Source organism: Oncorhynchus mykiss, chromosome 19, assembly GCF_013265735.2.
Source record: "Oncorhynchus mykiss isolate Arlee chromosome 19, USDA_OmykA_1.1, whole genome shotgun sequence".
NCBI classification, from domain to species: Eukaryota; Metazoa; Chordata; class Actinopteri; order Salmoniformes; family Salmonidae; genus Oncorhynchus; species Oncorhynchus mykiss.
In genome coordinates this window covers 65501752-65527998 of record NC_048583.1, presented here as the reverse complement: position 1 = coordinate 65527998, position 26247 = coordinate 65501752, and the positions used below count along the sequence as shown (strand labels likewise).

General features: G+C 58.8%; 2 protein-coding genes across 3 annotated transcripts; one reads left to right on the top strand and one right to left on the bottom strand.

Annotated features, from left to right (window-relative positions):
- Positions 1–1040: 1040 nt before the first annotated feature.
- LOC110498317 (ribose-5-phosphate isomerase) lies at positions 1041–12191 on the bottom strand. 2 transcript variants are annotated; one of them, XM_036955425.1, is made up of 10 exons: positions 12051–12191; positions 11791–11869; positions 7417–7477; positions 7253–7308; positions 7089–7148; positions 6858–6922; positions 6259–6327; positions 3963–4104; positions 2136–2235; positions 1041–1309 (listed from the first exon to the last, which is right to left on the bottom strand). In XM_036955425.1, exons 2-10 carry the CDS (start codon positions 11845–11847, stop codon positions 1212–1214), a joined length of 708 nt encoding a protein of 235 aa, XP_036811320.1. In that variant the 5' UTR covers positions 11848–11869; positions 12051–12191; the 3' UTR covers positions 1041–1211. The 2 variants fall into 2 exon arrangements, with proteins under 2 accessions (XP_036811320.1, XP_036811319.1); XM_036955424.1 differs by having other exon boundaries at positions 1042–1309; positions 11791–12158.
- A 1745-nt stretch (positions 12192–13936) lies between these two features.
- Positions 13937–26035, top strand: LOC118941373 (proline-rich protein 36-like). The gene is made up of 28 exons (XM_036953843.1): positions 13937–13948; positions 15212–15355; positions 15481–15728; positions 16230–16367; positions 16420–16588; positions 16673–16920; positions 17423–17574; positions 17720–17940; positions 18214–18336; positions 18665–18787; positions 18853–18992; positions 19076–19296; positions 19632–19840; positions 20066–20239; positions 20323–20445; positions 20527–20805; positions 20963–21238; positions 21392–21538; positions 21737–21941; positions 22140–22344; positions 22394–22599; positions 22798–23113; positions 23230–23425; positions 23563–23898; positions 24132–24501; positions 24601–24977; positions 25141–25392; positions 25700–26035. Exons 1-28 carry the CDS (start codon positions 13937–13939, stop codon positions 26033–26035), a joined length of 5946 nt encoding a protein of 1981 aa, XP_036809738.1.
- Positions 26036–26247: the final 212 nt, after the last annotated feature.

Here is a 26247-nt window from a genome sequence, read left to right as displayed (position 1 = left end):
TGGTCAAAATGCCACCCTATTCCCTATTTTAGTGCACTACATTTGACGAGGGCCCATTGGTTTCAGTGTGCTCCAACTGCACCAGGGTTCTCTGTTTATCTGAAGAGAATAGAAACCACTCAGGGAGTCCATGCAGGTTTAGCTACAGCCACAGTGAGTCAATATGGGCTACACGTTTATAACTAGACCGACAGAGCTCTAATAGGGCACTTTGACCAGGACCCATAGGGCTCTAATAGGTCACTGTGACCAGGACCCATAGAGCTCTAATAGGTCACTGTGACCAGGACCCAAATGGCTCTAATAGGGCTCGTTGACCAGGACCCATAGGGCTCTAATAGGGAACTGTGACCAGGACCCATAGGGCTCTAATAGGGCACTTTGACCAGGACACATAGGGCTCTAATAGGGCACATTGACCAGGACCCATAGGGCTCTAATAGGGCACATTGACCAGGACCCATAGGGCTCTAATAGGGCTTGTTGACCAGGACCCATAGGGCTCTAATAGGGCTTGTTGACCAGGACCCATAGGGCTCTAATAGGGCTTGTTGACCAGGACCCATAGGGCTCTAATAGGGCACATTGACCAGGACCCATAGGGTTCTAATAGGGCTTGTTGACCATGACCCATAGGGCTCTAATAGGGCACTGTGACCAGGACCCATAGGGCTCAAATAGGGCACTGTGACCAGGACACATAGGGCTCTAATAGGGCACTTTGACCAGGACCCATAGGGCTCTAATAGGGCTCTGACCAGGACCCATAGGGCTCTAATAGGGCTCTGGTCTAAAATAGTGCACTATATAGAGAATAGGTGGCCATTTGGGATGCATCCATAATAAAATAGGGCACTGTGGTTGAGGCTGGTTGGTTCCAGGTGGAGGGGGGGTGTGCTGGTTGGTTCCAGGTGGAGGGGGGGTGTGCTGGTTGGTTCCAGGTGGAGGGGGGGTGCTGGTTGGTTCCAGGTGGAGTGGGGGGTGCTGGTTGGTTCCAGGTGGAGGGGGGGGGGGGGGGGGGTGCTGGTTGGTTCCAGGTGGAGGGGGGGTGGTGCTGGTTGGTTCCAGGTGGAGGGGGGGTGGGTGCTGGTTGGTTCCAGGTGGAGGGGGGGTGGGTGCTGGTTGGTTCCAGGTGGAGGGGGGGTGGTGCTGGTTGGTTCCAGGTGGAGGGGGGGTGGTGCTGGTTGGTTCCAGGTGGAGCAGGGCTCAGGTCAGTTGACTGGAGGGTCTCTGACCCCAACATTACCATCCTCCATCCCAAAGTACACCCGCTCTGCCATCCCCACAAACAGACCTGTCTCTACCACACCTAGGAGGGAGGGAGAGAGGCATGGTGAGGTAGGGGAGAGGGAGAGAGGCAAGGTGAGGTAGGTGGGAGGTAGAGACATGAGGTAGGGGGGAGGGAGAGGGGCATGGTGAGGTAGGGTGGAGGGAGAGAGGCAAGGTGAGGTAGGGGGGAGGGAGGGAGAGAGGCAAGGTGAGGTAGGGGGGAGGGAGGGAGAGAGGCAAGGTGAGGTAGGGGGAGGGAGAGACATGAGGTAGAGAGGCAAGGTGAGGTAGGGGGGGGGGCATGGTGAGGTAGGGGGGAGGGAGAGGGGCATGGTGAGGTAGGGTGGAGGGAGAGAGGCAAGGTGAGGTAGGGGGGAGGGAGAGAGGCAAGGTGAGGTAGGGGGGAGGGAGGGAGAGAGGCAAGGTGAGGTAGGGGGAGGGAGAGACATGAGGTAGAGAGGCAAGGTGAGGTAGGGGGGGGCATGGTGAGGTAGGGGGGAGGGAGAGGGGCATGGTGAGGTAGGGGGAGGGGCAAGGTTAGGTAGGGAGAGAGGCAAGGTGAGGTAGGGGGAGGGGCAAGGTGAGGTAGGGAGAGAGGCAAGGTGAGGTAGGGGGAGGGAGAGGGGCAAGGTGAGGTAGGGAGAGAGGCAAGGTGAGGTAGGTGGGAGGGAGAGATGCATGGTGAGGTAGGTGGGAGGGAGAGATGCATGGTGAGGTAGGGGGGAAGGAGGGAGGCAAGGTGAGGTAGGGGGGGGGAGGGAGAGGGGCGAGATGGGAAGGAGAGAAACAGACTAACATTCATGTCCCAGAACAAGTCACTGTCGGAGCAGGAACAGCAGCAGCAATTTCAGTGTGTGCGTGTGTACCTGGAATCATCTTGATAGCGATATTGACCTCCTTCCAGTTGTGAGTGTGTTCAAACTTCCAGTCCAGAATGAAGTTACTGTTGTCCGTTACCACCGGACCCTGAACAATCAATATACTGGATCTCACTCACATTTAAATGACCAATGAGAATGCTTTCCTCTCAGAAGAGGTCCAATGAAAACTCTTCCTGTCGTAAATGTCATGCTTTGTGCTCTACACTGAAAGCCTGTTAATGACTTTCCACTCCATTAATACGCTTCTCTTCTTGTGATTTATTCAACTGTTAATTTACAATTTTATATTCACTATAATACACAACAAATGACCTGAATGAACCACAGTGCATTCGGAAAGTATTCAGACCCCTTGACTTTTGCCACATTGTTATTCTAAAAATGATTAAATTGTTTTTTCCCCTCAATCTACACACAATATCCCATAATGACAAAGCAAAAACAGGTTTAGCTGAAATATAACATTAACATAGGTATTCAGACCCTTGGCTCAGTACTATGGTAAAGCACCTTTGGCAGTGATTACAGCCTCTAGTCTTCTTGGGTATGACACTACAAGCTTGGCACACCTGTATTTGGTGAGTTTCTCCCATGCTTCTCTGCAGATCCTCTCAAGCTCTGTCAGGTTGGATGGGGAGCGTCGCTGCACAGCTATTGTCAGGTCTCTTCAGAGATGTTCCATCATGTTCCAAGTAGCAGTTCTGTCTGGGCCACTCAAGGACATTGAGCCTTGTCCCGAAGCCACTCCTGCGGTGTCTTGGCTGTGTGCTTAGGGTCATTGTCCTGTTGGAAGGTGAACCTTTACCCCAGTCTGAGGCCCTGGAGCAGGTTTTCATCAAGGATCTCGCTGTACTTTGCTCCGTTCCCCTTTCCCTCGATCCTGACTAGTCTCCCAGTCCCTGCCGATTAAAAACATCCCCACAGCATGATGCTACCACCACCATGCTTCACCGTAGGGATGCTGCCAGGTTTCCTCCAGACGTGACCCTTGGCATTCAGTCCAAAGAGTTCCAACTTGCTTTCATCAGACCAGAGAATCTTGTTTCTCATGGTCTGAGGGTCCTTTAAGTGCCTTTTACTGAGGAGTTGCTTTCGTCTGGCCACTACCACAAAATGCCTGATTGGTGGAGAATTGCAGAGATGGTTGTCCTTCTGGAAGCTTCTCCCATCTCCACAGAATAACTCGAGCCCTGTCAGAGTGACCATCAGGTTCTTGGTCACCTCCCTGACCAAGGCCCTTCTCCCCCGATTGCTGTGTGTTCTTGGGGACCTTTAATACTGCAGACATTTTTTGCTACCCTTCCCCAGATCTGTGCCTCAACACAATCCTGTCTCTGAGCTCTACGGACCATTCCTTCAACCTCATGACTTGGGTTTTGCTCTGACATGCACTGTCAACTGTGGGACCTTATATAGACAGGTGTGTGTCTTTCCAAATCATATCCAATCAATTTAATTGACCACAGGTGGACTCCAATCAAGTTGTAGAAACATCAAGATGTTTCAATGGAAACAAGATGCACCTGAGCTCAATTTAGAGTCTCATAGCAAAGAGTCTGAATATTTATGTAAATAAGGAATCTGTTTCTGATTTTTCATACATTTGCTAACAATTCTAAAAACCTGTTTTCGCTTCGTCATTATGGGGTATTGTGTGTAAATTGATCAGAAAAAAATATTCAATCCATTTTAGAATACGGCTGTAAATTAACACAATTTGGAAAAAGGGGTCTCAATGCTTTCCGAAGGCAATGTATTGTGTTAGTTCTTCACAGCTTTACAACAGGAAGAGTTGTGTATATGGTGACTCACAGCTTTACTGACGGCCATGCGGAGTACTGCCTCCCCTCCGAAGCGCTTGGCTATAGTCCTGGAGACGGGGACGTAGGCCATAGGGATCACCTCAATAGGAACACCCTTCTTCCACTGCTGACCCAGGACCGAGGAGTCCTTCCTGGGGGGGGGGGGGGGGGGGGGGGGGTTGTAAAACACGTCAGAATAATGTGGGCCTTGACAGACTAAACAGACAGCCCGCGTGGCAGCTATGCAGGTGTAGAAGCACGGTGGCTAGGAAAAACTCCCCTAGAAAGGCCAAAACCTAGGAAGAAACCTAGAGAGGAACCAGGCTATGAGGGATGGCCTGTGGCTGTGCCGGGTGGAGATTATAACAGAACACGGCCAAGATATTCAACAATTCCAACATTTGAACAATTGAATTCAACAAATGGAATTGTTGAATAATGAATAAAGATGAAAAGCTGAAATATCTAGAGTCAATAAGTAGTCAACCCTTTATGGCACATTGAAATACCGCATTCTAAGTTACATGGACTCACTGTGTGCAGTAATAGGGTTTAACATGATGTTTTAAAGACTACCCCATCTCTGTACCCCGCCCATACAATCACCTATGGTTCCTCAGTCTAGCAGTGAATTTCAAAACAGTTTTAACCACAAAGACCAGGGAGGCATCTGTTGGTAGATGGGTAAAAATAAAAAAAAGCAGACATTGAATATCCCTTTGAGCAAGAAGTTATTAATTACACATTGGATGGTGTATCAATACACCCAGTCACTTCAAAGATACAGGCATCCTTCCTAATGCAATTGTCAGAGAGGAAGGAAACCGCTCAGGGATTTCACCATGAGGCCAATGGTGACTTTAAAACAGTTAGAGTTTAATGACTGTGATAGGAGACAACTGAGGATGGAGCAACAGTGTAGTTACTCCACAATACAAACCTAAATGAAAGAGTGAAAAGGAGGAAGCCCTTACAGAATAATATCCCAAAACATGCATCCTGTTTGCAACAATGCACTAAAGTCATACTGCAAAGAATGTGGCAAAGAAATTCACTTTTTGCCCTGAAAACAAAGGGTTGTTTGGGGAAAAAACCAATACAACACAGTGGTGACTGCATCATGTTATGGGTATGCTTGTCGTGCTGCCATCCTGTTAGAAGGTAACAGATTATTTATTACAATGGTTAAATTGGATTTTCATTGTGTTCAATGGTGTTATTTGCCCCCTAGTGGAGCTTTCTGGTACTTAGAAAGACTACAAACAGGAAGTAGAGAATTTGTTCTGCACGCATAGAAGCAGCTACAAACAACGGTACGGTGCAGGTCTTTCAATGTAGTTATTTCTTGTCTCGCTTCAGCCTTGGAAAATATTTGTTTTTTCACAACATTAACGTTTTCAATATATTCATTCAAGAAAAGTCACACCTTGGGAGTTTAATTGAAGACTTAGTTGTTAGCTATCTGTCTAGTTTTGCATGGGAACGCAACTCAAGGGCAGAATACTTGTCATCGTTAAGGACTAGGGAGTTTTTTTTATTAAAAGGAAATGGAGCTCAGCACAGGCAAAATCCTAGAAGAAAACCTGGTTCAGTCTGCTTTCCACCAGACACTGGGAGATGAATTCACCTTTCAACAGGGCAATAACCTAAAACACAAGGCCAAATCTACATTGGAGTTGCTGACCAATAAGACAGTGAATCTACTTAAATCTATGGCAAGACCTGAAAATGGATTTCTAGCAATGATCAATACCCAATTTGACAGCACTTAAAGAAAGATGCCTCAACAAACCATTGCCTCAAGGGTGTGAATACTTCTGCATTTCATTCAATACATCTGCTAAAATCCCCTTGTCATTAAGGGGTATTGTGTGTGTAGATCGGTGAGAAAACATTAATTCATTTGAACATCAGGCTGTAACAACAAAATGTGGAATAGGTCAAGGGGTATGAATACTTTCTGAAGGCACTGGCCTAGATTAAAAATAGCATTACTACAATATTATTTTCACTGGCCCAAGCGGGCCACTGACGGGGATGAAGGACCTGGCCTGGAGGGTTCCCAGGCCTGCAGTGGAGTCCCCCGGGGTCAGAGGGTTCCCAGGCCTGCAGTGGAGTCCCCCGGGGTCAGAGGGTTCCCAGGCCTGCAGTGGAGTCCCCCGGGGTCAGAGGGTTCCCAGGCCTGCAGTGGAGTCCCCCGGGGTCAGAGGCTGGGTTTCTTTATATTTTTAACCTCTATTATACTTTAGACAATCAAAGACCTTACCATGTCTAGGCACTGTGCAATTACAGGAGAACACACCCACCTGAAGTCAGCGATGACGATGAAGTGTTTGGCACAGCCGGCTACAATCTTCTCCTGAGTCAGACAGCCTCTAGGAGAGTGAGTGAGGGAGAGGAAGGGGGTGAGGGAGAGGGGAGACAGAGAGACCAAGATAACTGGTGAGATGGTGATGTAAACAGGACTGTTAGCCAGGGAGAGCCACAGGACTGTTAGCCAGGGAGAGCCACAGGACTGTTAGCCAGGGAGAGCCACAGGACTGTTAGCCAGGGAGAGCCACAGGACTGTTAGCCAGGGAGAGCCACAGGACAGTTAGCCAGGGAGAGCCACAGGACAGTTAGCCAGGGAGAGCCACAGGACAGTTAGCCAGGGAGAGCCACAGGACAGTTAGCCAGGGAGAGCCACAGGACAGTTAGCCAGGGAGAGCCACAGGACAGTTAGCCAGGGAGAGCCACAGGACAGTTAGCCAGGGAGAGCCACAGGACAGTTAGCCAGGGAGAGCCACAGGACAGTTAGCCAGGGAGAGCAACAGGACAGTTAGCCAGGGAGAGCAACAGGACAGTTAGCCAGGGAGAGCAACAGGACAGCCTAGAACTGTGATCCGGTGAATATACAGTGTCTTACCCTCCTCCTTTGATGAGTGTGAGAGCAGCATCCACCTCGTCTGCCCCATCGATGGCCACGTCAAGCTGGAAGGGGGTTAGAGGTCAGAGAGGTAGAACACAATACTGCTGACAATAACACAGTCTACAGGACAAACTTCTGATTTAACACACCAACTCCACACGTTTTCCTAAAGAATGTGTCAAACTTGAGGACATGTAACACATTGTTTAAGTTGCTAACCAACAGTACCTCTGGGTGTCTATCCAGATCAGACAGGGTTAGACCATGCTGCAGAATCAACTGACGAGCCTGGAGGACAAGATCAAATGTTGAGGGCCATCTGCCAGATTAGAGTCGGCTCTCTGAGATCCCTGTAGAATACATGATACACAGCCATCGTACCTCACACTCACCTGGAAGGAGGTGGGGACACACACTATGTTGAGTTTCTCCTGACGAACTCTCTCCGCTAGAACAGGTCAGAGAGGTGATCACAATCAGCCCTTTGTGGATTAATAAAGTACTACATTCTCTTGTTCTACAATCAACCGGTAGGCTAGTATTATGGTCTCCTCACCTAGTCTGTCTACAGCATACACAATGGTGGATCCACTGCCCACTCCAACTACCTGGTTGTTCTGTGATGGAAGGAAAGACATGTAACAGCCAGTTCACATGATCATATAGCCAGAAGATACCGACCCACCTTTACGCTTGTTTACACTGAGCTGCACTGGGGTCAGAACGCAATCATGGTTACATTAAGACACCGTGGAACCGGAGAGAGATATGGGTTAGTAAACGTACCTCGATGCAGGGATGGGATATGGAACTGGACTCCAAATGTTACCGTTATCCTTACCGATACAGCGAGAAGATTGTAAAACCCGCGGTGTCTCACAAAAAACTGCCCCGAAAGATGTAGCAGAGGGAGGAGAGGCTCCAGCTTAATGGCCGTCGGGGGACAAGGAGAGTTTGGAAGCATTGAGCGACTCTGTTGGCGGGAGTAAAGTTGGTGAAAATGAATGGATGACGGTGAAGAACAGTAGAATGAAAAGGGCTGAAGGTGGAAATGAACAGCAGTTTATGGTTGGAGTGGAATTCCCCAGCTACGATGTTTATTGGGTGATCTGTTCGCAGTCTCGAAGATGGTGAAAGACAAAATGGTTAGAGTGACAAAGAGCCATATTCTGATTTAGTGACAGTTTATTAACAGTCCAAAAGGCTCTACAAGATATCAACGAAGGCTTTGACTTTCAGAGTAGGGCAACGGTTAAAAAGGCGTCATCTCTGGCATCTCAGACATAGAGGCTCTGTGGTTTTGGGACGGCAGGAGCAGTGGACGCACATCGCTTGGCACGAATGATAGAAAGGAAGTATGCCTATCGGTTTAGTGTGGTTTGATGAAGTGGTTCTCCTGAATCATGGAAAACTTGGGTATGTGAGATATGAGGTAATACCGTAGGTACAGAATCCGCTGCAGTGTTACATTGTAAAAGTTGACACGTTGACAAAGGAATAAATATGTATTAGCTGACAAGTCAGATGAGGCATGTTGCTGTAATTGTGATGGGAATCACATTCCCGGAGTGCCCTGTATGGATGAAGAGGTCGCAGTAGCTAGGATCAGGGTCATCCAGCAGGTCTCCTATGTGGAGGCAGTGAAAATAGCTTGAGTAGAGATGGTAGTGGATGTCCCACAGTCTGCAGTCAACGCCATGCAGGAGAAGGATCCCAACACACGAGCAGTGGTGGAGGACTTTGTTGCGTTCATACAGCAAGTGATAAATTGCCACAAAAACAATCTAAAGAAGCTAGACAAAAATGTGATGGCGGCAAAGAGATTTCTGGAACGCCAGGACTTTACAGCCGAAATGTTAAAGAAAACTGAATGCAGAGGTTCCCCCTCCCAGGTTCCCGTGTAAAAGGTCTGAATAGATATTACAACATTTTTACTTTTGAATACTACTAGTACATTTGTTCACATTTCCCTAGTCTAGTATTGTTTAGCGTTAAAGCTGATCAGTTTTCCCCTCAGCCCGTAGGTGGCGGCATGCACCTCTAACGATGTTTGCGGACTGCGATAATACCATAGAAAACTGCCCTTTTCATCCTCATGCTAGCTAGCAGTAGTCACCTCAGCCATTTTGGAATGGCAGTGTCAGCCAATCAGCTCCTTTCTTGTTCAAGGCAACGTGCCATTCCAAAATTGCTGCTGTGGCTACTGTTAGCTAGCATGAGGATGAAAAGGGCAGTTTCACAGGACAACTACCATTATTTCCATCTTCGATGAAGCAGGAGGTCAAACTCGGTGTACAGTGGCATATCCCATCCCTGCATTGAGGTACGTTTTTCAACCCATATCTTTCGTCAAACTCGGTGCAGCTCAGTGTAAATGAGCATAACGGTACGGACAGTATCTTCTGGCAATATGATAATACCACCATTTCCAAGCTGTTTAAAAGGCACAGTCAACTTAGTGTATGCAAACTTCCTACTTCAACTGTATGAGTATTTATGTATATCCAGTTTATTTCATCTTATATATATATAAAATCCAGTTTATTTATTAACTCAATCAGTTCCATCTTCTCCTCCCCGAGAGGCCAGCTGGTGACCTCTGAGAAAGGGAAGTTTCCTCTGCTCTTAGCCAGATTAAGACCACATAAGGTATTTGACCACCTCAACTTTAAAAGAGCTCACAGTTCTTGCAATATGATTTTTCTTCACAAGCAATTTCCAAAAGTGTGAGAGCAGATCTTTAACCTCAAATTTCATTATTTAACAAGGAGCTATTTAGCTTCCAGTAGGATGCCCTACCAAGGTTAGTATCAGGGGTAAATATTTTGACATTAATGTAAATGGCCCTATGGTCTGAGGGGAGTACAACACACTATCAATACATTTCAATATAAGCCAAAAATGTATTCTGGACTGTCTGGAACCTGTTTTGTTACTCCAAGTGAATGAGCTGTCAGCTGGAAACCTCTCTCTCCATATATCAGTAAGATCAAACTTTTCCATAAAAAAGTATTAAACCCACATTCTGATTGGTTGGCCTACCTGGGGGCCATCTATCGGTTGAATTATCTATAGTGATGTTAAAGTCGCCTCCTATCAATAACGAATTGGTAAATTTAGATAATGAAGTAGACGTTTCTCTACTGACTCAAGCAACTCATCATTCTCATGTTTGGTGTTTACAGTAATGAGCGTAATGTCATTGTAACTAATCACAAGACAAATAAAGTGACCAAAGGGCTCACAGTCCAACTGGACTGGAATGTGGACCTCAGTTCATGTTGCAATCGCCCACGTGGGTATATGTTCCTAAAAACCAACGAGGAGATGGGAGAGGCGGGACATGCAGCACGTCCAGTGTCACTAAATCAACATGCGGACACACGGGGCACCAGAGGTCTGGTCAGCATGGTGCAGATGCTCCTGAGCAGTGTGGGTGTAATGACTGAATAACATGTACACGAGCCTTGCAGAATGATTGTACGCGTTATTCCCTCATTACGTCAACGAGCGTCTGTGTAGCCAGGTGCTAAAATAGAACTTGGTTCTATCTGTAACACTTGATGCGCTGCAAGTCTCGCCTCTCCACATTGGTTTTTAGGAACATATACCCACGTGGGTGATTGCAACATGAACTGAGGTCCACACTCCAGTTGGTGGTGGTAATGCACCTTAAAGTTGGTTGCCAACCGCCATATAAAGTCCAAAGAAGAAGAAGCCTGTAGGAGGAGAGATTACTAGACACTAACTAGGTTTACCCTTTTATCTGTTGATGAACTGTCAGAGTAGAGGACCTTGTGCATTTCAGGTAAAATAACAACCCAATGTTCATATCCAAGGACAAATGAGCTAGCAACAGCAAGGTAGCGAATATAAATGTTGAATGCTTTTAGATCTGTCCCCAAATTAATATAGTTGGTTCAGAGTTTGTTCTGATATTTCAATTGTGCCCTGCCCTATGGGGCTTCCGATCACGGCCTGTTGTGATACAGCCCGGGATCGAACCAGGGTCTGTTGTGACGCCTCTATCACCGAGGTGCGGTACATTAGACCACTGCGCCACTCGGTAGCACATTCACTAGATGGTTGTGCAGCTTTGTGTTGTGGTCATGTTTACTTACCTGGCCGCCACTACTGTCTACTTGGTCGCCACTACCGTCTACCTGGTCGCCACTACCGTCTACCTGGCTGGCACAAAACATATCTGCGCCAACTAGCTAGATAACTAGCTAGATACCGTGTCGAAGTCCACGTATGTTTACTGTCTAACGTTTCACATGATGTACTAGTCAGTCAACTAGGTACCTGGACACAGTATGTTTACTGTCTAACGTTTCACTAGTACATTACATGATGACCTAGTCAGTCAACTAGGTACCTGGACACGGTATGTTTACTGCATAACTACTTCCTAACGGTTCACTAGTACATTACATGATGACCTAGTCAGTCAACTAGGTACCTGGACACGGTATGTTTACTGCATAACTACTTCCTAACGGTTCACTAGTACATTACATGATGACCTAGTCAGTCAACTAGGTACCTGGACACGGTATGTTTACTGCATAACTACTTCCTAACGGTTCACTAGTACATTACATGATGACCTAGTCAGTCAACTAGGTACCTGGACACGGTATGTTTACTGCATAACTACTTCCTAACGGTTCACTAGTACATTACATGATGACCTAGTCAGTCAACTAGGTACCTGGACACGGTATGTTTACTGCATAACTACTTCCTAACGGTTCACTAGTACATTACATGATGTACTAGTCAGTCAACTAGGTGTTTAGCATCAGCATGGCCCCCACATTAACACACCGAACTGAGCACGGTAGCTGACCTAGCTATCTGCTAAACAAAATACACCAACTGTCCCCATTGTTAGCTATATTAGTCAACACAATATCAGTTGTGTTACCTGAACATGATTATCCACCGCAGCATAGCCTGCTAGTTTCTTCGCTTCTTCCGCCATGCCGTGTCTGCTGCTGGGACTCCTAAAGAGAGACAAGTGTTTCAGCTTGGGGGTGAACGGCGTCTGGTTCCTCCCTCCTGCAGAACGGTGGCCAGCTGACAGCAGGGTGGGACCGAGCCACCTCTGGAGGAGCATAGCCCTGCCCATCGACGATACACAACCTCCTCCAAGGACTGACACGATGTGCTGCAAAATAAACCTACTATGTTGTTGTTGCTGCTGAGTCCTTATGCCGCTCGACCAACGCGTTAAACCCACTGAACTGTTGACATGTCCTCGATTGGTGCTGCGTTCAACATCCCAACATCCCTGAACGGTTTAAAACTGTTCATCAATTAAAGGGACAGTCTACACGTTTTCCAGTCATTTGATAAATGATAAATGCCCCTTGATTTAGGCGTTTTGTTGTTATAGGTTAAAGTTGCACTATGCAGAAATCACTCCACCATTTCCCGGGTGCTAAAACTCTATAATAGTTTGTCTAATTTCAGTTTATGGGTCAAAATAAGCAAGTATAGCGTAGATAATCATTATAGCATCTAAACCGCTGTGAAATATATTTTCCATAACTCAAAATATTGTTGTTTCAGCTGTTTAAAGTTGGTGTACAAAACTGAAAGTACAGGTTGCTCAAACAAAAAAGTAAGAAGCATAGATATAGCACACATATATCAGATCCACCGCTTCTTAGACTTGCTTTCGAGTAGAATGATAGATCTATAGTTTACATTTCTATGTGAAATAAGGACGATGTTTTGTGTGGGTTTATGCTGGCGTGACGTTTTGATAACCGTGTAAATCTCTCTCCGACAAGGTGGCCGTTGAAAACAGTAATGTTCTCATCGAAAGTAGGCTAATTCTTAGAGCACTTCAAACATACATTTCATAAAAATCTAGTAATATTTGTGAAAATGTCACAGGACGCATTAGCTCCATTCTTTACATTATTGTAGTTTTAATTCATCTTCTGTTACCCCTTTTCGACATCTATCCACAGGGGTACAACTTTGGTTTTAGAAGTGGGGGGGACATAACCTGGCAGTGGATCTGGGGGTCCTCCCTCAGAATTGGTTGGGGCATCTAAAGCTAATTTCTACTAGGGCTGTCCCCGACTAAAAAAAAACATGTTCGTCCAAGAGTAGTCTTTTCTACATTGATTGACATTTTTAATTGTGATTTTTTTCATACATAGACACACCCTATGTGTTTGTATAAAATCAACTAGGCTATATGTAATGAACTTGTCTGGTGCTTTAAGCATGCTGTTTGATTAAATAATCAAGACACACAAATGACTCAAGGGAGACAGAGATCACGATAGCCTAACCAGAAGAAAGAAAACCCTGCTCCCGACCTTCCTCTTGCGGCTGCTGGACTTTGCGTATTCTGCCCTTAGGCTCCTGAAGTTGCCGGTATAGTGCTACACCAGTGGTCGGCAACCTTTTCCATTTGGAGTGCCAAGTTATCTTACCATTTCTACTTTTCCATTTGGAGTGCCAAGTTATCTTACCATTTCTACTTTTCCATTTGGAGTGCCAAGTTATCTTACCATTTCTACTTTTCCATTTGGAGTGCCAAGTTATCTTACCATTTCTACTTTTCCATTTAGAGTGCCGAGTTATCTTACCATTTCTACTTTTCCATTTGGAGTGCCAAGTTATCTTACCATTTCTACTTTTCCATTTAGAGTGCCAAGTTATCTTACCATTTCTACCAATCTGCGTTCCAGTTATGATTTTCATATGTACATTTTACTGGAACAGTTTCATTTCATTTAGGTATTTTATGACGTTTCCACTGGATCAGAGCATGTCATGTTCCCTCTGTGCCGAGTGGTTATTGAAAGGGAGAGAGCTGGAAATATTGTTCAAATACTTTGAGGAACAATTGTCATTCTCAATGGATTCTAAATAAAAGCAGAGTTTGTTTACTTGCTGTTTGAGGTGAAGAAAAAATTACTTTGAGAAGCTCCACAGTTCATTAGTGGTGGTGAGTTAAGACAATCAGAAATACTATCAGACATCCCCAAATAGGCACATTTATAGGCCTACATTTGTGAGCAGGCCAAGTAGACTAGTCCTACTTCTATATGCGTAATCAGGTGCGTGACCTTACCCAATATTGACTGGAGCATTTCAAACAAAAGACTATCAATAAATTGACAAAACTCATAAATGGAATGAAATAAACCAAAACGTGTTTCTCATAAGTGTATGTTGTGAGTTCTGCAAAACGTGTCCAATCCGACAACGAGAACGGTAAATTACTGTAATAATAATATATTGAAACCATTAACAGAAATTACCGTAACCAAACAAACATTGCAGATTAGAAATTATGGGAATTAATGTAGGCTACTACTGGTGATACAGTGCATTCGGAAAGTATTCAGATCCCTTGACTTTCCACATTCTGTTACCTTACAGCCTTATTCTAAAATGGATTAAATACATGTTTTTCCTCATCAATCTAAACACAATACCCCATAATGAAATCACAATACCCCATAATGACATCACAATACCCCATAATGACATCACAATACCCCATAATGAAATCACAATACCCCATAATGACATCACAATACCCCATAATGACATCACCATACCCCATAATGAAATCACAATACCCCATAATGACATCACAATACCCCATAATGACATCACAATACCCCATAATGACATCACAATACCCCATAATGACATCACAATACCCCATAATGACATCACAATACCCCATAATGACATCACAATACCCCATAATGACATCACAATACCCCATAATGAAAAAGTGAAAAGTGTTTTTAAAATAATTTTGCAAATGTATTACAAAGAAAAAACTTGAAAGACCTTATTTATATAAGTATTCAGACCCTTTGCTATGAGACTCTAAATTGAGCTCAGGTGAATGCTGTTTCCACTGATCATCTTTGAGATGTTTCTACAACTTGATTGGATTCCAAGTGTGGTAAATTCAATTGATTGGACATGATTTGGAAAGGCACACACCTGTCTATATAAGGTCCCACAGTTGACAGTGCATGTCAGACCAAAAACCAAGACTCTTCCTAGAGTTGGCCACCCGGCCAAACTCAGCAATCAGGGGAGAAGGGCCTTGGTCAGGGAGATGACCAAGAATCCGATGGTCACTCTAGAGCTCTAGGGTTCCTCTGTGGAGATGGGAGAAGCTTCCAGAAGGACAACCATCTCTGCAGCACTCCACCAATCAGACCTTTATGGTATAGTGGCCAGACGGAAGCCACTCCTCAGTAAAAGGCACATGACAGCCCACTTGGAGTTTGCCAAAAGGCACCTAAAGGCCTCCCCCTCCCCGTGGCCTCCCCGTGGCCTCCCACTCCCCGCAGCCTCCCAATCCCCGTGGCTTCCTCGTGGCCTCCCCCTCCCCGCGGCCTCCCCGTGACCTCCCCCTCCCTGCGGCCTCCCCGTGGCCTCCCCTCCCTGCAGCCTCCCAATTCCCGTGGCTTCCCCGTGGCCTCCCCCTCCCCGTGGTCTCCGCCTCCCCGTGCCCTCCCCCTCCCCGCGGCCTCCCCCTCCCCGCAGCCTCCCCGTGGCCTACCCTTCCCCGCAGCCTCCCCCTCCCCGCGGCCTCCCCGTGGCCTCCCCCTCCCCGCAGCCTCCCAATCCCCGTGGCTTCCTCGTGGCCTCCCCCTCCCCGCGGCCTCCCGAGGCCTCCCCCTCCCCGCAGCCTCCCCGTGGCCTCCCTCTACCCGCGGCCTCCCCATCCCCGCAGCCTCCCCCTCCCCGCAGCCTTCCCGTGGCCTCCCCTTCCCCGCAGCCTCCCCCTTCCCGCGGCCTCCCCGTGGCCTCCCCCTCCCCGCAGCCTCCCAATCCCCGTGGCTTCCTCGTGGCCTCCCCCTCCCCGTAGCTTCCTCGTGGCCTCCCCCTCCCCGCGGCCTCCTCGTGACCTCCCCCTCCTCGTGGCCTCCCCTCCCCGTGGCCTCCCCCTCCCCGTGGTCTCCGCCTCCCCGTGGCCTCCCCCTCCCCGCAGCCTCCCCCTCCCCGCAGCCTCCCCGCGGCCTCCCTATACCCGCGGCTTCCCCCTCCCCGCAGCCTCCCCGTGGCCTCCCCCTACCCTCGGCCTCCCCCTCCCCGCAGCCACCCCCTCCCCGCAGCCTCCCCGCAGCCTCCCCCTCCCCGCAGCCTCCCCCCTCCCTGCGGCCTCCCCGTGGCCCCCCCTCCCCGCAGCCTCCCAATCCCGCAGCCTCCCAATCCCCGCAGCCTCCCATCACCGCAGCCTCCCCATCCCCGCAGCCTCTCAATCCCTGCGGCCTCCCTGCGCCCTCCCCCTCCACGCGGCCTCCCCTCCTCGCGGCCTCCCCCTCCCCGTGGCCTCTCCTCCCCGTGGCCTCCCCCTCCCCGTAGCCTCCCCTTCCCCGTGGCCTTCCCGTGGCCTCCTCCTCCCCGTGGCCTCCCCTCCCCGCAGCCTCCCAATTCCCGTGGCTTCACCGTGGCCTCCCCTCCCCGTGGCCTCCCCCTCCCCGTGGCCTCCCCCTCCCCGTGGTCTCCGCCTCCCCGTGGCCTCCCCCTCCCCACGGCCTCCCCCTCCCCGCAGCCTCCCCACGGCCTCCCTATACCCGCGGCTTCCCCCTCCCCGCAGCCTCCCCGCGGCCTACCCCTCCCCGAGACCTCCCCCTCCCCGCAGCCTCCCCCTCCCCGCAGCCTCCCATCCTCGCAGCCTCCACATCCCCGCAGCCTCCACATCCCCGCAGCCTCCCAATCCTGTTTCCCCCTCCCCGCAGCCTCCCCCTCCACGCGGCCTCCCCTCCACGCGGCCTCCCCCTCCCCGTGGCCTCCCCTCCCCGCAGCCTCCCAATCCCCATGGCTTCCTCGTGGCCTCCCCCTCCCCGCGGCCTCCCGAGGCCTCCCCCTCCCCGCAGCCTCCCCGTGGCCTCCCTCTACCCGCGGCCTCCCCATCCCCGCAGCCTCCCCCTCCCCGCAGCCTTCCCGTGGCCTCCCCTTCCCCGCAGCCTCCCCCTTCCCGCGGCCTCCCCGTGGCCTCCCCCTCCCCGCAGCCTCCCAATCCCCGTGGCTTCCTCGTGGCCTCCCCCTCCCCGTAGCTTCCTCGTGGCCTCCCCCTCCCCGCGGCCTCCTCGTGACCTCCCCCTCCTCGTGGCCTCCCCTCCCCGTGGCCTCCCCCTCCCCGTGGTCTCCGCCTCCCCGTGGCCTCCCCCTCCCCGCAGCCTCCCCCTCCCCGCAGCCTCCCCGCGGCCTCCCTATACCCGCGGCTTCCCCCTCCCCGCAGCCTCCCCGTGGCCTCCCCCTACCCTCGGCCTCCCCCTCCCCGCAGCCTCCCCCTCCCCGCAGCCTCCCCGCAAGCCTCCCCCTCCCCGCAGCCTCCCCCCTCCCTGCGGCCTCCCCGTGGCCCCCCCTCCCCGCAGCCTCCCAATCCCGCAGCCTCCCAATCCCCGCAGCCTCCCATCACCGCAGCCTCCCCATCCCCGCAGCCTCTCAATCCCTGCGGCCTCCCTGCGCCCTCCCCCTCCACGCGGCCTCCCCTCCTCGCGGCCTCCCCCTCCCCGTGGCCTCTCCTCCCCGTGGCCTCCCCCTCCCCGTAGCCTCCCCTTCCCCGTGGCCTTCCCGTGGCCTCCTCCTCCCCGTGGCCTCCCCTCCCCGCAGCCTCCCAATTCCCGTGGCTTCACCGTGGCCTCCCCTCCCCGTGGCCTCCCCCTCCCCGTGGCCTCCCCCTCCCCGTGGTCTCCGCCTCCCCGTGGCCTCCCCCTCCCCACGGCCTCCCCCTCCCCGCAGCCTCCCCACGGCCTCCCTATACCCGCGGCTTCCCCCTCCCCGCAGCCTCCCCGCAGCCTCCCCCTCCCCGAGACCTCCCCCTCCCCGCAGCCTCCCCCTCCCCGCAGCCTCCCATCCTCGCAGCCTCCACATCCCCGCAGCCTCCACATCCCCGCAGCCTCCCAATCCTGTTTCCCCCTTCCCGCAGCCTCCCCCTCCCCGCAGCCTCCCAATCCCGCAGCCTCCCCATCCCCGCAGCCTCCCCATCCCCGCAGCCTCTCAATCCCTGCGGCCTCCCTGCGCCCTCCCCCTCCACGCGGCCTCCCCTCCCCGCGGCCTCCCCCTCCCCGTGGCCTCTCCTCCCCGTGGCCTCCCCTCCCCGCAGCCTCCCAATTCCCGTGGCTTCCCCGTGGCCTCCCCCTCCCCGTGGTCTCCGCCTCCCCGTGGCCTCCCCCTCCCCGCGGCCTCCCCCTCCCCGCAGCCTCCCCGCGCCCTCCCTATACCCGCGGCTTCCCCCTCCCCGCAGCCTCCCCGTGGCCTCCCCCTACCCTCGGCCTCCCCCTCCCCGCAGCCTCCCCCTCCCCGCAGCCTCCTCCCTCCCTGCGGCCTCCCCTCCCCGCAGCCTCCCAATTCCCGTGGCTTCCCCGTGGCCTCCCCCTCCCCGTGGTCTCCGCCTCCCCATGGCTTCCCCCTCCCCGCAGCCTCCCCGCGGCCTCCCCCTAACCGCGGCCTCCCCCTACCCTCGGCCTCCCCCTCCCCGCAGCCTCCCCCTCCCCGCAGCCTCCTCCCTCCCTGCGGCCTCCCCGTGGCCTCCCCTCCCCGCAGCCTCCCAATTCCCGTGGCTTCCCCGTGGCCTCCCCCTCCCCGTGGTCTCCGCCTCCCCGTGGCCTCCCCCTCCCCGCGGCCTCCCCCTCCCCGCAGCCTCCCCGCGCCCTCCCTATACCCGCGGCTTCCCCCTCCCCGCAGCCTCCCCGTGGCCTCCCCCTACCCTCGGCCTCCCCCTCCCCGCAGCCTCCCCCTCCCCGCAGCCTCCTCCCTCCCTGCGGCCTCCCCGTGGCCTCCCCTCCCCGCAGCCTCCCAATTCCCGTGGCTTCCCCGTGGCCTCCCCCTCCCCGTGGTCTCCGCCTCCCCATGGCTTCCCCCTCCCCGCAGCCTCCCCGCGGCCTCCCCCTAACCGCGGCCTCCCCCTCCCCGCAGTCTCCCCCTCCCCGCAGCCTCCCAATCCCGTTTCCCCCTCCCCGCAGCCTCCCCCTCCCCGCAGCCTCCCAATTCCGCAGCCTCCCCATCCCCGCAGCCTCCCATCACCGCAGCCTCCCCATCCCCGCAGCCTCTCAATCCCTGCGGCCTCCCTGCGCCCTCCCCCTCCACGCGGCCTCCCCTCCCCGTGGCCTCCCCCTCCCCGTAGCCTCCCCTTCCCCCTGGCCTTCCCGCAGCCTCCCCCTCCCCGAGACCTCCCCCTCCCCGCAGCCTCCCCCTCCCCGCAGCCTCCCATCCTCGCAGCCTCCACATCCCCGCAGCCTCCACATCCCCGCAGCCTCCCAATCCTGTTTCCCCCTTCCCGCAGCCTCCCCCTCCCCGCAGCCTCCCAATCCCGCAGCCTCCCCATCCCCGCAGCCTCCCCATCCCCGCAGCCTCTCAATCCCTGCGGCCTCCCTGCGCCCTCCCCCTCCACGCGGCCTCCCCTCCCCGCGGCCTCCCCCTCCCCGTGGCCTCTCCTCCCCGTGGCCTCCCCTCCCCGCAGCCTCCCAATTCCCGTGGCTTCCCCGTGGCCTCCCCCTCCCCGTGGTCTCCGCCTCCCCGTGGCCTCCCCCTCCCCGCGGCCTCCCCCTCCCCGCAGCCTCCCCGCGCCCTCCCTATACCCGCGGCTTCCCCCTCCCCGCAGCCTCCCCGTGGCCTCCCCCTACCCTCGGCCTCCCCCTCCCCGCAGCCTCCCCCTCCCCGCAGCCTCCTCCCTCCCTGCGGCCTCCCCGTGGCCTCCCCCTCCCCGTGGCCTCTCCTCCCCGTGGCCTCTCCCTCCCCGTGGCCTCCCCCTCCCCGTAGCCTCCCCTTCCCCGTGGCTTCCCCGTGGACTCCCCTCCCCGTGGCCTCCCCCACCCCGTGGTCTCCGCTTCCCCGTGGCCTCCCCCTCCCCGCGGCCTCCCCCTCCCCGCGGCCTCCCCGTGGCCTCCCTATACCCGCGGCTTCCCCCTCCCCGCAGCCTCCCCGTGGCCTCCCCCTACCCTCGGACTCCCCCTCCCCGCAGCCTCCCCGTGGCCTCCCCTCCCCGCAGCCTCCCAATTCCCGTGGCTTCCCCGTGGCCTCCCCCTCCCCGTGGTCTCCGCCTCCCCATGGCTTCCCCCTCCCCGCGGCCTCCCCCTACCCGCGGCCTCCCCCTACCCGCGGCCTCCCCCTACCCGCGGCCTCCCCCTCCCCGCAGCCTCCCAATCCCGTTTCCCCCTCCCCGCAGCCTCCCCGCGGCCTCCCCCACCCCGCAGCCTCCCCCTCCCCGCAGCCTCCACATCCCGTTTCCCCCTCCCCGCGGCCTCCCCCTCCCCGAGGCCTCCCCCTCTCCGCAGCCTCCCCATCCCCGCAGCCTCACAATCCCGTTTCCCCCTCCCCGCAGCCTCCCCCTCCCCGCAGCCTCCCAATCCCGCGGCCTCCCCCTGCCCGCAGCCTCCCCCTCCCCGCAGCCTCCCCCTCCCCGCAGCCTCCCCCCTCCCTGCGGCCTCCCCGTGGCCTCCCCTCCCCGCAGCCTCCCAATTCCCGTGGCTTCCCCGTGGCCTCCCCCTCCCCGTGGTCTCCGCCTCCCCATGGCTTCCCCCTCCCCGCAGCCTCCCCGCGGCCTCCCCCTAACCGCGGCCTCCCCCTCCCCGCAGTCTCCCCCTCCCCGCAGCCTCCCAATCCCGTTTCCCCCTCCCCGCAGCCTCCCCCTCCCCGCAGCCTCCCAATTCCGCAGCCTCCCCATCCCCGCAGCCTCCCATCACCGCAGCCTCCCCATCCCCGCAGCCTCTCAATCCCTGCGGCCTCCCTGCGCCCTCCCCCTCCACGCGGCCTCCCCTCCCCGCGGCCTCCCCCTCCCCTTGGCCTCCCCGTAGCCTCCCCTTCCCCCTGGCCTTCCCGTGGCCTCCTCCTCCCCGTGGCCTCCCCCTCCCTGCGGCCTCCCCGTGGCCCCCCCTCCCTGCGGCCTCCCCGTGGCCTCTCCTCCCCGCAGCCTCCCAATTCCCGTGGCTTCCCCGTGACCTCCCCCTCCCCGTGGTCTCCGCCTCCCCTTGGCCTCCCCCTCCCCGCAGCCTCCCCATACCCGCGGCTTCCCCCTCCCCGCAGCCTCCCCCTCCCCGCGGCCTCCCCCTCCCCGAGGCCTCCCCCTCCCCGCAGCCTCCCCCTCCCCGCAGCCTCCCATCCTCGCAGCCTCCACATCCCGCAGCCTCCCCATCCCCGCAGCCTCCCAATCCCGTTTCCCACCCCGCAGCTTCCCCCTCCCCCTCATCGTTTCCCCCTCACCGCAGCCTCCCCCTCCCCGCAGCCTCCCAATCCCGCGGCCTCCCCCTGCCCGCAGCATCCCCATCCCTGCAGCCTCCCCTCCCCGTGGCCTCCCCCTCCCCGTGGTCTCCGCCTCCCTGCGCCCTCCCCCTCCCCGTGGCCTCCCCGTGGCCTCCCCCTACCCTCAGGCCTCCCCCTCCCCGCAGCCTCCCCGCAGCCTCCCCCCTCCCTGCGGCCTCCCCGTGGCCTCCCCTCCCCGCAGCCTCCCAATTCCCGTGGCTTCCCCGTGGCCTCCCCCTCCCCGCGGCCTCCCCCTCCCCGCAGCCTCCCCCTCCCCGCAGCCTCCCATCCTCGCAGCCTCCACATCCCCGCAGCCTCCCCATCCCCGCAGCCTCCCAATCCCGTTTCCCACCCCGCAGCTTCCCCCTCCCCGCGGCCTCCCCGTGGCCTCCCCCTACCCTCGGACTCCCCCTCCCCGCAGCCTCCCCGTGGCCTCCCCTCCCCGCAGCCTCCCAATTCCCGTGGCTTCCCCGTGGCCTCCCCCTCCCCGTGGTCTCCGCCTCCCCATGGCTTCCCCCTCCCCGCGGCCTCCCCCTACCCGCGGCCTCCCCCTACCCGCGGCCTCCCCCTCCTCGCAGCCTCCCCCTCCCCGCAGCCTCCCAATCCCGTTTTCCCCCTCCCCGCAGCCTCCCCGCGGCCTCCCCCACCCCGCAGCTTCCCCTCCCCGCAGCCTCCACATCCCGTTTCCCCCTCCTCGCAGCCTCCACATCCCCGCAGCCTCCCCATCCCCGCAGCCTCCCAATCCCGTTTCCCACCCCGCAGCTTCCCCCTCCCCGCGGCCTCCCCGTGGCCTCCCCCTACCCTCGGACTCCCCCTCCCCGCAGCCTCCCCGTGGCCTCCCCTCCCCGCAGCCTCCCAATTCCCGTGGCTTCCCCGTGGCCTCCCCCTCCCCGTGGTCTCCGCCTCCCCATGGCTTCCCCCTCCCCGCGGCCTCCCCCTACCCGCGGCCTCCCCCTACCCGCGGCCTCCCCCTCCTCGCAGCCTCCCCCTCCCCGCAGCCTCCCAATCCCGTTTTCCCCCTCCCCGCAGCCTCCCCGCGGCCTCCCCCACCCCGCAGCTTCCCCCTCCCCGCAGCCTCCACATCCCGTTTCCCCCTCCCCGCGGCCTCCCCCTCCCCGAGGCCTCCCCCTCTCCGCAGCCTCCCCATCCCCGCAGCCTCACAATCCCGTTTCCCCCTCACCGCAGCCTCCCCCTCCCCGCAGCCTCCCAATCCCGCGGCCTCCCCCTCCTCGCAGCCTCCCCCTCCCCGCAGCCTCCCAATCCCGTTTTCCCCCTCCCCGCAGCCTCCCCGCGGCCTCCCCCACCCCGCAGCTTCCCCCTCCCCGCAGCCTCCACATCCCGTTTCCCCCTCCTCGCAGCCTCCACATCCCCGCAGCCTCCCCATCCCCGCAGCCTCCCAATCCCGTTTCCCACCCCGCAGCTTCCCCCTCCCCGCGGCCTCCCCGTGGCCTCCCCCTACCCTCGGACTCCCCCTCCCCGCAGCCTCCCCGTGGCCTCCCCTCCCCGCAGCCTCCCAATTCCCGTGGCTTCCCCGTGGCCTCCCCCTCCCCGTGGTCTCCGCCTCCCCATGGCTTCCCCCTCCCCGCGGCCTCCCCCTACCCGCGGCCTCCCCCTACCCGCGGCCTCCCCCTCCTCGCAGCCTCCCCCTCCCCGCAGCCTCCCAATCCCGTTTTCCCCCTCCCCGCAGCCTCCCCGCGGCCTCCCCCACCCCGCAGCTTCCCCCTCCCCGCAGCCTCCACATCCCGTTTCCCCCTCCCCGCGGCCTCCCCCTCCCCGAGGCCTCCCCCTCTCCGCAGCCTCCCCATCCCCGCAGCCTCACAATCCCGTTTCCCCCTCACCGCAGCCTCCCCCTCCCCGCAGCCTCCCAATCCCGCGGCCTCCCCTGCCCGCAGCATCCCCATCCCTGCAGCCTCCCCTCCCCGTGGCCTCCCCCTCCCCGTGGTCTCCGCCTCCCTGCGCCCTCCCCCTCCCCGTGGCCTCCCCGTGGCCTCCCCCTACCCTCGGCCTCCCCCTCCCCGCAGCCTCCCCGCAGCCTCCCCCCTCCCTGCGGCCTCCCCGTGGCCTCCCCTCCCCGCAGCCTCCCAATTCCCGTGGCTTCCCCGTGGCCTCCCCCTCCCAGTGGTCTCCGCCTCCCCTTGGCCTCCCCTTCCCCCTGGCCTTCCCGTGGCCTCCTCCTCCCCGTGGCCTCCCCCTCCCTGCGGCCTCCCCGTGGCCCCCCCTCCCTGCGGCCTCCCCGTGGCCTCCCCTCCCCGCAGCCTCCCAATTCCCGTGGCTTCCCCGTGACCTCCCCTCCCCGTGGCCTCCCCCTCCCCGTGGTCTCCGCCTCCCCTTGGCCTCCCCCTCCCCGCAGCCTCCCCATACCCGCGGCTTCCCCCTCCCCGCAGCCTCCCCCTCCCCGCGGCCTCCCCCTCCCCGAGACCTCCCCCTCCCCGCAGCCTCCTCCTCCCCGCAGCCTCCCATCCTCGCAGCCTCCACATCCCGCAGCCTCCCCATCCCCGCAGCCTCCCATCACCGCAGCCTCCCCATCCCCGCAGCCTCTCAATCCCTGCGGCCTCCCTGCGCCCTCCCCCTCCACGCGGCCTCCCCTCCCCGTGGCCTCCCCCTCCCCGTAGCCTCCCCTTCCCCCTGGCCTTCCCGTGGCCTCCTCCTCCCCGTGGCCTCCCCCTCCCTGCGGCCTCCCCGTGGCCCCCCCTCCCTGCGGCCTCCCCGTGGCCTCCCCTCCCCGCAGCCTCCCAATTCCCGTGGCTTCCCCGTGACCTCCCCTCCCCGTGGCCTCCCCCTCCCCGTGGTCTCCGCCTCCCCTTGGCCTCCCCCTCCCCGCAGCCTCCCCATACCCGCGGCTTCCCCCTCCCCGCAGCCTCCCCCTCCCCGCGGCCTCCCCCTCCCCGAGGCCTCCCCCTCCCCGCAGCCTCCTCCTCCCCGCAGCCTCCCATCCTCGCAGCCTCCACATCCCGCAGCCTCCCCATCCCCGCAGCCTCCCAATCCCGTTTCCCCCTCCCCGCAGCCTCCCCCTCCCCGCAGCCTCCCAATCCCGCAGCCTCCCATAACCGCAGCCTCCCCATCCCCGCAGCCTCTCAATCCCTGCGGCCTCCCTGCGCCCTCCCCCTCCACGCGGCCTCCCCCTCCCCGTGGCCTCTCCTCCCCGTGGCCTCTCCCTCCCCGTGGCCTCCCCCTCCCCGTAGCCTCCCCTTCCCCGTGGCTTCCCCGTGGACTCCCCTCCCCGTGGCCTCCCCCTCCCCGTGGTCTCCGCTTCCCCGTGGCCTCCCCCTCCCCGCGGCCTCCCCCTCCCCGCGGCCTCCCCGTGGCCTCCCTATACCCGCGGCTTCCCCCTCCCCGCAGCCTCCCCGTGGCCTCCCCCTACCCTCGGACTCCCCCTCCCCGCAGCCTCCCCGTGGCCTCCCCTCCCCGCAGCCTCCCAATTCCCGTGGCTTCCCCGTGGCCTCCCCCTCCCCGTGGTCTCCGCCTCCCCATGGCTTCCCCGTCCCCACAGCCTCCCAATCCCGCAGCCTCCCCATCCCCGCAGCCTCCCCATCCCCGCAGCCTCTCAATCCCTGCGGCCTCCCTGCGCCCTCCCCCTCCCCGTGGCCTCCCCGTGGCCTCCCCCTCCCCGTGGTCTCTTCCTCCCTGCGCCCTCCCCCTCCACGCGGCCCTCCCTCCCCGCGGCCTCCCCCTCCCCGTCGCCTCTCCTCCCCGTGGCCTCCCCCTCCCCGTAGCCTCCCCTTCCCCGTGGCCTTCCCGTGGCCTCCTCCTCCCCGCGGCCTCCCCCTCCCCCAGCCTCCCAATCCCGCAGCCTCCCATCACCGCAGCCTCCCCATCCCCGCAGCCTCTCAATCCCTGCGGCCTCCCTGCGCCCTCCCCCTCCACGCGGCCTCCCCCTCCCCGTGGCCTCTCCTCCCCGTGGCCTCCCCCTCCCCGCGGCCTCCCCCTCCTCGCGGCCTCCCCCTCCCCGTCGCCTCTCCTCCCCGTGGCCTCCCCCTCCCCGCAGCCTCCCCCCTCCCTGCGGCCTCCCCGTGGCCTCCCCTCCCCGCAGCCTCCCAATTCCCGTGGCTTCCCCGTGGCTTCCGCCTCCCCGCAGCCTCCCCGCGGCCTCCCCCTACCCGCGGCCTCCCCCTCCTCGCAGCCTCCCAATCCCGTTTCCCCCTCCCCGCAGCCTCCCCGCGGCCTCCCCCTACCCGCGGCCTCCCCCTCCTCGCAGCCTCCCAATCCCGTTTCCCCCTCCCCGCAGCCTCCTCGCGGCCTCCCCCACCCCGCAGCCTCCCCCTCCCCGCAGCCTCCACATCCCGTTTCCCCCTCCCCGCAGCCCCCCCCTCCCCGCAGCCTCCCCCTCCCCGCAGCCTCCCCGCAGCCTCCCCCTCCCCGCAGCCTCCCCCCTCCCTGCGGCCTCCCCGTGGCCTCCCCTCCCCGCAGCCTCCCAATTCCCGTGGCTTCCCCGTGGCCTCCCCCTCCCAGTGGTCTCCGCCTCCCCATGGCTTCCCCCTCCCCGCAGCCTCCCCGCGGCCTCCCCCTACCCGCGAACTCCCCCTCCTCGCAGCCTCCCAATCCCGTTTCCCCCTCCCCGCAGCCTCCTCGCGGCCTCCCCCTCCCCGCAGCCTCCCATCCTCGCAGCCTCCCCATCCCCGCAGCCTCCCAATCCCGTTTCCACCTCCCCGCAGCCTCCCCCTCCCCGCAACCTCCCAATCCCGCAGCCTCCCCGTCCCCACAGCCTCCCAATCCCGCAGCCTCCCCATCCCCGCAGCCTCCCCATCCCCGCAGCCTCTCAATCCCTGCGGCCTCCCTGCGCCCTCCCCCTCCCCGTGGCCTCCCCGTGGCCTCCCCCTCCCCGTGGTCTCTTCCTCCCTGCGCCCTCCCCCTCCACGCGGCCCTCCCTCCCCGCGGCCTCCCCCTCCCCGTCGCCTCTCCTCCCCGTGGCCTCCCCCTCCCCGTAGCCTCCCCTTCCCCGTGGCCTTCCCGTGGCCTCCTCCTCCCCGCGGCCTCCCCCTCCCCCAGCCTCCCAATCCCGCAGCCTCCCATCACCGCAGCCTCCCCATCCCCGCAGCCTCTCAATCCCTGTGGCCTCCCTGCGCCCTCCCCCTCCACGCGGCCTCCCCCTCCCCGTGGCCTCTCCTCCCCGTGGCCTCCCCCTCCCCGCGGCCTCCCC

What these genes read in the sequence shown, in the direction of transcription:
- LOC118941373 (XM_036953843.1), top strand. An exon ending in CCCCTCCCCGCAGCCTCCCC is followed by an intron (nt 19,841 to 20,065) that starts GTGGCCTCCCCT and finishes CCCACCCCGCAG; the next exon opens with CCTCCCCCTCCCCGCAGCCT. An exon ending in CCCCTCCCCGCAGCCTCCCC is followed by an intron (nt 21,942 to 22,139) that starts GTGGCCTCCCCT and finishes CCCTCCCCGCAG; the next exon opens with CCTCCCCGCGGCCTCCCCCA.
- LOC110498317 (XM_036955424.1), bottom strand. Translation starts at nt 11,994, where the DNA reads ATGGGCAGGGCTATGCTCCTCCAGAGGTGGCTCGGTCCCACCCTGCTG. An exon ending in ACACTCATCAAAGGAGGAGG is followed by an intron (nt 6,328 to 6,857) that starts GTAAGACACTGT and finishes TCACTCTCCTAG; the next exon opens with AGGCTGTCTGACTCAGGAGA. An exon ending in ATCGTCATCGCTGACTTCAG is followed by an intron (nt 4,105 to 6,258) that starts GTGGGTGTGTTC and finishes CCCCCCCCCCAG; the next exon opens with GAAGGACTCCTCGGTCCTGG.